At 49.1% G+C, this 12409-nt stretch overlaps 1 protein-coding gene and 1 pseudogene across 1 annotated transcript in view; both read left to right on the top strand.

Annotated features, from left to right (window-relative positions):
• The first annotated feature begins 3567 nt into the window (after positions 1–3567).
• Positions 3568–5224, top strand: LOC120102977 (glyceraldehyde-3-phosphate dehydrogenase-like; annotated as a pseudogene).
• A 5306-nt stretch (positions 5225–10530) lies between these two features.
• Epha10 (EPH receptor A10) overlaps positions 10531–12409 on the top strand; it is a 34594-nt gene continuing 32715 nt past the window's right edge. The window contains 2 exon segments of the mRNA NM_001395095.1: positions 10531–10995; positions 11022–11780. Coding sequence (NP_001382024.1) covers positions 11675–11780 — 106 coding nt within the window. The 5' untranslated portion in view covers positions 10531–10995; positions 11022–11674.

The raw sequence follows: 12409 nt of genomic DNA on the forward strand, positions 1-12409 counted from the left end.
AGGTCCCACTCCTGAAGTCAATGAACAGGCATGCATTTATTTATTTGCACTGCAGGGATTTGAAGCCAGAGCCTCACACACGCTGGGCGAGCGTCCGTCTCTGAGTCACACCTTCATCCTAGACATAGAGAGAGCCCTGGGTGTCAGAGCCCTGGGTGTCGGAGCCCTGGGTGTTTGAGCTGCTGCTGGCTGCTGGGACTTCAGTTGTGAACCAAATGCATGTGCTTTGGGTCTCCCTGGAGACCACACAAAATGTCCCAGGATAGTGCAGCTACTTGGGCCAACAAAGGTCTCTGAACGAGGACAAATGCCTCCCTTTGCAGTTGTCTTGTGGGATACACTGGAGTGAAGGAGGAGGAGATTTGATTTGGAATAGCCAATTAATGCTCATGCTTGAACCAAGTGACCTGTCTCCATTAATCCCAGATAACTGACCTAAAATATAGGGAATGGAGATGTAGGCTATGTTAGCAGGCTTGAGGCACTAGGCTTCATCCCAGGACACACACGCACACACACACACACACACACACACACACACACACACACACACACACAGAGAGAGAGAGAGAGAGAGAGAGAGAGAGAGAGAGAGATCTCACCATGTTCAGCAACCTCCAGACTGTCTCTGTCTACCAAACTGTCCAGATCCTTCTTTTAAAATATTTTATTTTTATCATAGGGTATGATAGCACCCACCTTTAATACCAGCACTCAGGAGGCAAAGGCAGGCAGATCTATAGAAGATACAGGGTAGCCTGGTCTACACAGTGAGTTCCAGGACAGCCAGAGCTATGTAGAGAGACTCTGTCTCAAAAAAACAAAATGTAATTTTATTTTTTTTTGGTTCTTTTTTTTCGGAGCTGGGGACCGAACCCAGGGCCTTGCGCTTCCTAGGTAAGCGCTCTACCACTGAGCTAAATCCCCAACCCCGTAATTTTATTTTTAATGTTGTGACTATATGTGTATATGAGTGCAGTACCAGCGGAAGCCAGAAGAGGGTGTCAGATCCCCCGGAGCTGGCATTTCAGGCAGCTGTACCCAGTGTTGAGAACTAAATTTGGATCCCCTGTAAGAACAGTATGTGTTCTTAACTGCTGAGTCAGCCTCCTCTCCTCAATTCATTTTTGAAAGGTGTACCCATGCTTTCTCCCCATGCGCTCCCTCCCCTTGCTAGCATTGGATTGGGTATTCCTGTTTGTGGTAGACAGACCTGAGTGATCCCCATATTCCCTGCTCCCTGCTGTCCCTGACAGTCTACAGTGCCCTACCTTAAGCATCGGTAGGATGTGACAAGATTTTAGCCAATAGATTCTGGCTATGGTGAGAGACGTTAGAGACATAATTAGGTTCTTAAATCAGGTCAGTCCAAGTTAATTAAGATACAGATGATCCTGACTTAATAATAAAAAAAGAATTTCTGGGAAGAGACTAAGAAAGAGTCTCTGGTGGGCTTTATGAAATAAGATTCCGTCCCTGCAAGTCCAGCATTTGCATGAGTCTCCACGCCGCATAGACTGGACTTAACCCCAGCACAGAGGGTGGAGGCAGGAGGATCAGACACTTAGGTCCACTAGGAAGGTAAGTGAGACGGCCCATGCCTTTAGTCTCAGAATTCAGGAGACAGAGGTAGGAGAATCTCTCTGGAGTTTGGAGCCAGCCTGCTTTACCTAGGAAGTCCCAGGTCAGCCGGGGCTATAGAATGAAACTCTGTCTTAAAACAAAACAAAACAACAAACAAACAAACAAAAAAACCGACAAAAATGTACAAGTTAATGTCCTTGACCACATAGTAAGCTAGAGGCCAGCATGGAGATAATGTGCATGTCTGCCTGAGAGAGAGAAGGAGAGAGAGAGAGAGAGAGAGAGAGAGAGAGAGAGAGAGAGAGAGAGAGAGAGAGAAGTTGGGGAAGGAAAGGAGTGAGGAAATGGGGTAGGAAGGAAGCCTGCAGCCCACTAAGCTTCTTGACTGCAGGCTTGTGAAGTCCTCAGCAGAGGGCCCAGCTCAGTGCGCCTGACCCATGCAGCTACACTTCAGTAAGTGCACAGCATTGCAAGCCGCTGAGGACTTAGTTACACAATACTAGGAAAGTAGTTGTATTTGCTATCCTCGTCAGTAAACACACAGGCCTGAAGTTTTCAGACAGGCTGTGGTATGATACTAACTTGGCCATGATTTTCTTGGACTTCACTGTCATCCTGCATTCTATTGTGTCTCATGTAGCCCAGTCTGGTCTCCAGAAGCAGAGGATGTAGCAGAGGATGACCTTGGATGTCCCCCATCCTCCTGCTTCTACCTCTGGAGTGCTGAAATTATGAAAATGCTTCTACTACGCCTAGTTTTTGTTGTTTTAAAGATTTTTTCATTTATTATATATAAGTACACTGTAGCTGTCTTCAGATACACCAGAAGAGGGCATCAGATCTCTTTACAGATGGTTGTGAGCCACCATGTGGTTGCTGGGAATTGAACTCATGACCTCTGGAAGAGCAGTCGGGTGCTCTTAACCGCTGAGCCATCTCTCCAGCCCTTGTTTTGTTTTGTTTTTAAATTTACTTTCATTTTATGCATGTGAATGTTTTTGCCTTCATGTGTATCATGTGTGTGTGGTACCAAAGGAAGCCAGAAGAGGGCGTCTGACCCCACGGAACACGAGCCAAGGACCAAACGTATGCTGGAAACCGGACCCAGGACCTTTGCCAGAACAGCACATGGTCTTAACCACGGAGTCATCTCCTTACCCCTTGCCCTGTTATATTTTAAAAAGATGTATTACTTTTTGAGTGTGTATGTGTGTTTGTATGAATGTGTGCCATGAGTGCAGTGCCTACAGAGGCCAGAAGAGGGCCTCTGATCCCCTGGAGCTGAAGTGTGAGAAGCCTGCTGTGAGTGCCACAACCGATCTCAGGTTCTATGGAAGAGCAGCAAGCGCCACTAACCTCTGGGCCATTGCTCTAGCCCCAGTCTCAGTTCTGAATACAGAACTGTCTTCCAACACAGTAACTCTCCAGTCAGTTGTACAGTATTTGCTGTTAGATTCATTTGTTACACTGAACTTGGACATTTGAATTGCCAGTCGTAAGATTTAAATTGCATTCGTTTTTTTCCTTTCCATCGCTAGGGATGAGACCTCTGGTAACACATATCAGACAATGGCGCTGCTTGAACTTGGCTCCTAGGCCACACCTTCCTTTGTAGTTTTTCTTTCTTTCTTTTTTTTTTTTTCTTTTCTTTTTTTTCCGGAGCTGGGGACTGAACCCAGGGCCTTGTGCTTGCTAGGCACAAGCTCTACCACTGAGCTAAATCCCCAGCCCCCTTTGTAGTTTTTCTTTTTGTGCCGGGGACTTGGCATTTCTTTTTGGAGACCCCGAGGAAGCTTTCCTTTCTTGCATGTGATTTGGTGACATTGCCACTGGACCACCATCCCAGTACAGCACCTTGCTGCTCAACACAGATGTCCTCCGATCCCTTACATCTCTCTTCTGCCTGAGCCAGAGTCGGCTGGGTTTCCTGTTATATCCAATTGAAAACTGCTCACGGCTAGAGTTCAGATGCCACCCTTCACCATGACAGCTGCAGCAGCTCAGACCGGTGTAATTAAAACATCCAAAGAAGGAGTTGGGGATTTAGCTCAGTGGTAGAGCGCTTGCCTAGCAAGTGCAAGGCCCTGGGCTCAGTCCTCAGCTCCGGAAAAAAAAAAAATCCAAAGAGGGCTGGAGAGGTGGCTCAGCGGTTAAGAGCACTGGCTGTTCTTCCCAGAGGTCCTGAGTTGAATTCCCAGCAACCACCTGGTGGTTCACAACCATCTATAGTGGGATCTGATGCCCTCTTCTGGTGTGTCTGAAGACAGCTACAGTGCACTCATATACATTAAATAGATAAATCTTTAAATAAAAATCCAAAGAAGTGGGACATAGCCCACGAAGCCACTCCTCCTCTCCTTTTTTTTTGAGAGTATTTATTATATATAAGTACACTGCAGTCAGTGTTCTTAACCACTGAGCCATCTTTCCAGCCCCACTCCTCCTCTCTTAAAAAATATTTATTTTTATCTTATGTGCATAACCATTTTGCCTACATGTATATATGCATACTACATGTGTGCCTTGTGCCCTCAGAGGTCAGAAGACTATGTCAAATCTCTTAGTGCTGCTGTTACAAATGGTTGTGAACTGCATAGGCTCTCTGCTCCTCCCTATTCCAGCGATAGCAGTGCCAGCCTCATCCCGCAGACCAGGTGGTGAAGGTCGGTGTGAAAGGATTTGGCTGCATTGGGCTCCTGGTTACCAGAGCTGTCTTCTCTACATCTGGCAAAGTGGAGATTGTTACCGTCAATGATCCATTCACTGACCTCAACTACATGGTCTACATGTTCCAGTATGACTCTACCCATGGCAAGTTCAATGGCACAGTCAAGGCTCAGAATGGGAAGCTTGTCATCAACGGGAATCCTATCACCATCTTCCAGGAGCAAGATCCCGCTAACATCAAGTGGGGCGAAGCTGGACATCTTCACCACCATGGAGAAGGCCAGGGCTCATTTGAAGTGTCATCATCTCTGCTCCTTTGGCTGATGCCCCCATGTTTATTATGGGTGTGAACCACGAGAAATATGACAACTCCCTCAAGATTGTCAGCAATGCATCCTGCACCACCAACTGCTTAGCCCCCCTGGCCAAGGTCATCCATGACATTGTGGAAAGGCTCATGACCACAGTCCATGCCATCACTGCCACTCAGAAGACTGGATGGCCCCTCTGGAATGCTGTGGTGTGATGGCTGTGGGGTAGCCCAGAACATCCCTGCATCCACTGGTGCTGCCAAGGCTGTGGGCAAAGTCATCCCAGAGCTGAACTGGCATGGCCTTCTGTGTTCCTACCCCCAATGTATCTGTTGTGGATCTGACATGTTGTCTGGAGAAATCTGCCAAGTATGACGACATCAAGACGGTGGTGAAGCAGGTGTCCGAGGTCCCACTAAAGGGCATCCTGGGCTACACTGAGAACCAGGTTGTCTCCTGCGACTTCAACAGCAACTCCCATTCCTCCACTTTTGATGCTGGGGCTGGCATTGCTCTCAATGACAACTGTGTAAAGCTCATTTCCTGGTATGACAATGAATATGGCTACAGCAACAGGGTGGTGGACCTCATGGCCTACATGGCCTCCAAGGAGTAAGAAACCCTGGACCACCCACCCCAGCCCAGCAAGGATACTGAGAGCAAGAGAGAGTCCCTCAGTTGCTAAGGGGTCCCCATCCCAGCTCAGCCCCCAACCCTGAGCACCTCCCTCACAATTCCATCCCAGACCCCATAATAACAGGAGGGGCCTAGGGAGCTCTCCCTTCTCTCTTGAATACTATCAATAAAGTTTGCTGCACCCCCCCAAAAAAAAAACAAGAACAAGAACAAAAAAATGGTTGCGAACTGCATAAAATGGTTACAGTTATCTGAGGTACTAAGAACTAAACTCAGATCCCCTGCAAGAGCGGCCATGGCTCTGACCCATGTAGCCACCTCTTCACAGGATGGTTTCACTATGTACCCCAGGCTGGCCTTGAACTCATAATTCTCCTGTGTCAGCCTCCAGCATGATGGAATTACAGGTGTTTGCCACCTCTCCCGACTATGCATCTCATTGCCCGATGGGAAGTTATTGTCTTAGACCCTTAATTCAGAAGGCCAGGGATGTCCCGAGTGGCCGGGTGAAGACGACTAGCTAATCACAATCTTTACTGACCTTGGAAACTGCAGAGAAGTCGCTTCTCTGAGCGAGGATTCGAGAAAGAACATCCAGATAAGCCGGGGCTGTGTCAGCGATCACGTGGGAGGGCGGGTGACTGAAAACTTACAGGGAGTTATCTGAGCCGTAACAAATAGTTGTTCTTACATAGAAAGAAAATCGAGATGTGGTTTTGTGTAGCTGAAGCTGACCTCAGCTCATTTGAACTTCTTTCTGGTCCTCGTGCCTCCATATCCCGAGTGCTGTCGTGCAAGGCTACGTCACTACACTTGGCTTCTGCGGTGCTGGGGATCGAATCTGAGGCTTTGTACACGCTAGGCAAATGCTCTACAGCTGGGCGACCGCCCCAGCCCTGACTTCACAATTTTTACATTTATTTATTTATTTATTTATTTATTTATTTATTTATATTCTTTCACTTTTTTATCTTTGACATAACAGGGAAACTTTATTTAGATCATTTACGTTAGAAAGGAATACGCTGTTTTGATTGACAGGAGCACAAAGGGGGAGGTACTCAAGGACCTAAAATGCTTTTGGTTTAATATACGTGTGTGTGGTGGTTTGAATGAAAATGTCCCCCACAGGCTCATAGGGAATGGCACTGTTAGGAGAGGTGGCCCTGCTGGAATAGGTGTGGCCTTGTTGGAGGAAGTGTGTCACTGGGGGTGGGCTTTGAGGTTCCAAAAGCTCGAGTCAGGCCCAGTGTCACTCTCTCTTCCTGCTGTCTGAGGTTCTGAATGTAGAACTCTAAGCTCCTTCTCCAGCACCGTGCCTGCCTGTGTGCTGCCAGGCTTCCCACTATGATGATAATGGACTAAACCTCTGAACTGCAAGCCAGCCCCGATTCAATGTTTCCTTATGAAAGTGGCTGTGGGGCTGGAGAGATAGCTCAGAGGTTAAGAGCACCCGACTACTCTTCCAGAGGTCCTGAGTTCAATTCCCAGCAACCACATGGTGGCTCACAACCATCTGTAAGAGGATCTGATGCCCTCTTCTGGTGTGTCTGAAGACAGCTACAGTGTGCTTATATATAATAAATGAATAAATCTTTTTTTAAAAAAAAGAAAGTTGCTGTGGTCATGGTGTCTGTTCACAGCAACAGAAACCCTAACTTAGACAGTATGTATGTATGTATGTATGTATGTATGTATGTATGTATGTATGTATGTATATGTATGATGTATCATTACATGTGTGAATGGTAGCATATGAACACCATGGTTTATATGTGGTGGTCATAGGACATCTAATGACAGTCCAGTCTCTCTTACTACCATTTGAGTTCCAGCAATCAAGCTCAAGTCATCAGGTTTAGCATCAAGTTCCTTTACTAGTTAAACCAGCTTATTGATCCAGAAAGTACAAATTTTATTAATAGATATAACACTGTTAAAAGGGAGCACTATGTAATGGGGTTTGAGTAAACAAACAATCAAACTATTAGAGATACATATGTTGGTACATCGTGTTCTTTGTACTAGGGGTCAGCCAAGGGATTTGGAGGTTTGAGGCTATCAGAATCTGATAACATCAAACCCTAGAGTCCCTCGGTCCCTCCCTCACCATCACACAGCTTTGTCCATGTCACAGAGTGGCTCCCTGCATAAAACCTCCTGTAGGAAAGTGCACCAGAGGCATAGTCACACAGCTCTGACCCCCTGGGCAGTTCTCACTTCTCACCAAGAATTACTGTACTGCCCCTAATCTCAGCAGTATAGATGCTGAGCTAGTGCGGCCATCTCCCAGCTCCTTCCTGTCATGTCAAGTTTGTAAGCCTGGACCCTGATAAACTCACCAAGGGAAATGTCACTTCTGATGCCACATGGCAGCTGTCTAGGGGAGTCCCAACGACTTCCACCTCTCCAAGTTCCTTCCTTCCTTCCTTCCTTCCTTTCTTTCTTTCTTTCTTTCTTTAAAAGCTCCGTACCGCTCTGCGGCCGACATCCTTCTGGAGAACAGAACTTGCTCCTGAGTTTCCTTGTGTAGTTAGTTTCCCCCATGGAGGGGAGGGCCTCTGTCCACTGAGGTACTCCCTACACCTGTGAAACCAGACTCGGCACATCTAGAAGCCTCTTCAGTAATGAGTCGATGGAAATCATAATAACGTTGGATCTCCATCCTGGGTCTCATAGTCCATGCAGGTTTCACGCTGCGTGTGGCCTTCAAGGGCAGGGTTGTAGAGGAAGCCTCGCTCCCTCCCATCATACTTCAAGAGGGAGCCTGAGCGAAACGGAAGAGAAAACAGTGATTCCGGGGCTTCTCATTTCTTACTCCAGGAAATGAAGGCTGCTTAGATCCTACAGATACCTGCCACAGATCCTTGGTTACAGGCAGGAAGAGTAGGAAAGTGACTTCTGGACTGAGTATGGAGATGCAGTCACTGAGAAATCTCAGGCCAAGCTAAAGTGGAAGTGTCCAGACTGGGAGGTCCAGAACCATGGACAGAAACCCAGACAAGGAGCTCTTTGGGCCTGAGGGTTCAGCACCATGGCCAGCCTCCCCATCCCCACACCTCTTTGCCCCCCTTCCCCCTCTTAGAGCTATTTTAGAAAAGGGCCTGACCTAGACTGGAGGTTGGCTGGCTCCTAACACCAGAAGGCTATGATAAATAATGGTTTGATTAATAGGCGTATCCTCCGGAGTCACAGAGGGAGAAGCTTCCTCTACACTGCTGTCTCCTAAGGTCCCACGTACACAGCATGAAAACTGTAAGGACCACGAGAGAACCGATTCAACACCAAAAGTAATTTCAAGTGCTCTTCCAGGATGCAGATCCAACTTAATTATAACATCCATCTATGTAAAAGTAGCTTTTATTCTCCTATTTTAATTGTCATCTCAGAGGACGACTGCTGAATAAGTTCATCCCTTCCAGTTCTTTCTGATCTCTGGCGTACTGGTTCAACTCAGCTGTTCTGGCCCAAACTCCTCTCCAAGCTGACTGATTCAAACTGGCCTCTCTCAGCTTCTGACTGGATTGCTCTGCCTGACCTCAAATCAACTCTAGCAATCTGTTCGAATCTTCTGGCTCCTCATTCTGTCCTCACTTTGTCTAGCTTGTTCCCTCTTCGATCTGTCTCTGTAAAACTCTCCGAGGAAAATTGCCTTCTGTGAACCAAATTCAACTGACCTCTACTCACTGAACTGTCCTCTCTTTCCTGTCTCTTCTCATGAGATTTGAGCATTCCTTTCTCTGACTCTGACTCACTCTTTCAGATCTTACTCTGATTTGTCACTTTGTCTGCCCCTAATAGGCATCATTTCCAAACATGATTGCTTCCTTCTACAAACTAACCTTACCTACATTTGTTTGGGATTAAAGTTGTGGACTAAGGTGTGTTTGTATTTCAGCCAAAGAAGTCACGTTGTTGGATTAAAATTCCTCTACACATCTACACATTACTGAAAGGATTTTAGTAAATGTGAAAGGTCTGGCTTCACAGGGAGTATCCCACTGGACAGAGAAGGTCATCTCCTCCATGGAGAAAACTAACACTGCACAAGGAAACTCAGGACCAAGCCCTGCTCTCTAGAAGGACCTGGAGAGAGAAGCAGGAAGGTGCTGTGCAGAATTTCTTCACTTGCTTCCTGGAAGAGTGGAGTCCAGCCTATTAAGATCCGACTGATTTGCATAAATCTTCGAACAAGAGGACTTCTCTGCTGTGGTTTTATAATGTATAAGTGAACTGCTCAGAAGAAGAATGAGAAGGATTAGTTCACTCTTCTTGCTCCTCCCCCCACCCCCTAGTTCCTAGGGTTTCTGTCTGACAACTTCTCTCCTATGGGTGCAACAGTCTCCCAACAGCCAGAGGTGTCTTGTGGGCATCCTATGCAGCTTTACCCATCCATCTGTTCAGCTCCTGAAAGATTCCTGTGTGGCTCAGAGGGAGCTAGCATTTTGGCTTTGTACCCAGGGTCAAAAGCTTCTGGCTGAGGTCCCTGGAACTCAGGTAAGAAGCCATGCCTGATTCCTTGCTGACTTCCAAAGGGATAGAACCTGGCTTTAAAGAAAGTGGGTGAGGGGTGGTGGAGTGAGGACTCATTTTGAAATGAAAGGAGTCCTGGGTCTCTAAGCAGCTTCTAAAAATACCATCTCCCAGCTCTGGGGGGAGGGGGAGGGGAAACTGATCGTGAGGAGAATAGAAATAGGGGAAAGGTGGGAGATACAAGTATCTTTCTTCAGGTGGCTCTTATTTCAGAGACACTGCCTATCCCAGAGGCCACACCTCCTTTAGCTTCCTCAGAGGGCTCCAGTCTCTCAATGTCTCAGCCCAGCCCTTCCTGGTGCCCTTTCTTCCCAGAGGCCAAGGAAACCAATTCCTCCATCTACTCACCATTATTGCTGTCCAACAACCGTACCTGCAGTAAATTCTTTTGTGTACACACACACACACACACACACACACACACACAGAGAGAGAGAGAGAGAGAGAGAGAGAGAGAGAGAGAGAGAGAGAGACACGGACAGACAGACAGAGAGAACAAGAGTGGCTTGTGAATGACCAGTGATCTATGATGCCATGAATCCCCTTTATATTCGGTGCCCAGAGGTATGGAATGTGGCAGAGACAAGTGACTCGCCCTGAGCCTGGTACTCATAAGTATTTGCTGGAAGGGTGGGGAGTACACGTCTAAGCAAAATGTACAGGTGCTGGACCCCACAGTGCATGCGTGACTCACATTCCAAGCTTCTCTGGCTGTTGTAGCACCTAAAGGGAGAGGGACTTCGCCCCCCACCTCCCACCCCGTGAAAAGATGGATGGAACTCCCTCCCCTCAAGTTCAGCTCAAATGGTGCCGCTCAGCTGCTTCCTTCATTCTGGAGGCCCCAGACCTCACCACCCCCACCAGATGGTTAAACCTTCAGCTTGCAATAAGTGACCTTCATTAAATAGAGGTCGTGTCCCACGTTTCCTTGCGGCTTCTTCAGCTCCAGCTGAACTCTTCGAGGACTGCTCCGCCTCTTTCACAGAGACCTCAGATTCCAGGTCTGCATTTCTCATCATTCTCCCGGGGAGCTCAGAGGAGAACCCCAGCCTGAGCATACCGTGGCCAGAGGTTGTGGGGTATGCTGCTTGTGTGCCTGGACAGCAGAAGCAAGAACCTGGGAAGCGGATTGTTGGTACAAAAATCTGCCACTGCCCGCATCTCAGCGTCCACATGGTTTCCCAGCATAGGAAGCAGTGCTGGTAGGGTGGGACCCTGTCTCCGATTTGACTCTTTCCCCAAGCAGCTTCTGGAATCGGCCACCGTGTGTGTGTGTGTGTGTGTGTGTGTGTGTGTGTGTGTGTGTGTGTGTGTGTGTGTGTGTGTGTGTGTGTGTGATGAGGGCGGGAGGAAAAGGAGGAGGGATCGAACCATGCAACACTGGGAGCCGCAGACACAGGAAGAGGCCAAGGGCTGGGAGACACCAGAACTCCCTAGAGCTTGAGGTCAGGATATCAAGCTCGGAAACCCCCTGCAAGTAATGGGAACAAGGGTGCTCCCAAGGCTAGCTAAGAGGCTGCAAGTGTCACCGCTTCCCCGCGGACCGCCCCCCCGTAAGCCACGCCCACAGCGCCTACTTCTCAGGATTCAGAGAGCTAAGGTTTAAGGGTCTCTAGTCCACCGACGCCAGCTTGTCTCGCTCTCCGGCAACCCTGCTAACGCTCAGAGCCGCCCTACCCCCACGGTTTGGAGATCTGCGGGACCCCTTGGTTTCCCCCTCCAGCTCGGCGTTCCGCCCCTGGCCTATGAAACTCCACCTTCTCATCCTCTGCTGACCCGGATTGGTGGACCTCCCGCGGCGATGCGTAGCGATTGGTCCCCATGGATGATGGTGACCAGCGAGACTCCGCCCCAGCCGGCGCTGGGGTCTGGGGGCACTGCTCAGCGGTGCTGGGCTGGCGAGGCTGGAGCCGCCGCCGCACTGACAGCTCCGTCTGTGGACCATGGAGACTGGCGCCGGTCCACACCCGCTGCGCCTGTTCGTCTGCCTGATGCCACTCTGTCTTGCTCTGCTTCTGGGACCCGGGCGGCCTGGGACCGCCGAGGAAGGTAAGGTGGGTTGTGCCTGGGAGCCTGAGATGCCAAATATTAGGGAGTTGGGGAGGGGGGCTAGAAGAGCGGAGTAAGGATTCGTTGGAGAGACTACTCAGTTGGGGCTTGAAGCAAGCGGGCAGCAGAGCGGGAAAGAACTAGAGAAAGAGGGGAGGTTGGTTAAGCGAGAGAGAAGAGAGGGGTATTGAGGAGCTTAGGTCTGGAGACCTAGGAGGCTGGGGAAGAGAGACTGGGGACCACAGGAGCCCGAGGCAGGTTCAGGGACCTGGTGAGACGGACAGACTGAGTGATTGGAGGTGGGAGGTGTGGGGGTGGGGAGATGAAGGGAGCAGGGAAGCCGAGGGGATGCGGCGAGACCAGGGCATGAGGCGGGATGGAGGAGAATAGCCCCGGGGCCTGCGGGGATCGCAGTGTGGACAGCCGGAGGGTGGATGTTAATCCGACTGGCAGAGTCCGGACGCCGCTCGAGGTGCTGTCCGCAGTGCTGAATCGAGATCGAGTCCACCGCGCGCGGTCCGCGTTGCGGAGGATTTGGGTCTGTCGGCCACCTTAGCGCCGGAGTCTTGCCTATGCTCCCACACCTCTTGAAGCGATATATATGTTCAATTGAATCCAGACGCGTCACA

The sequence above is a fragment of the Rattus norvegicus genome, chromosome 5, assembly GCF_021556685.1.
Source record: "Rattus norvegicus strain SHRSP/BbbUtx chromosome 5, alternate assembly SHRSP_T2T, whole genome shotgun sequence".
NCBI classification, from domain to species: domain Eukaryota; kingdom Metazoa; phylum Chordata; class Mammalia; order Rodentia; family Muridae; genus Rattus; species Rattus norvegicus.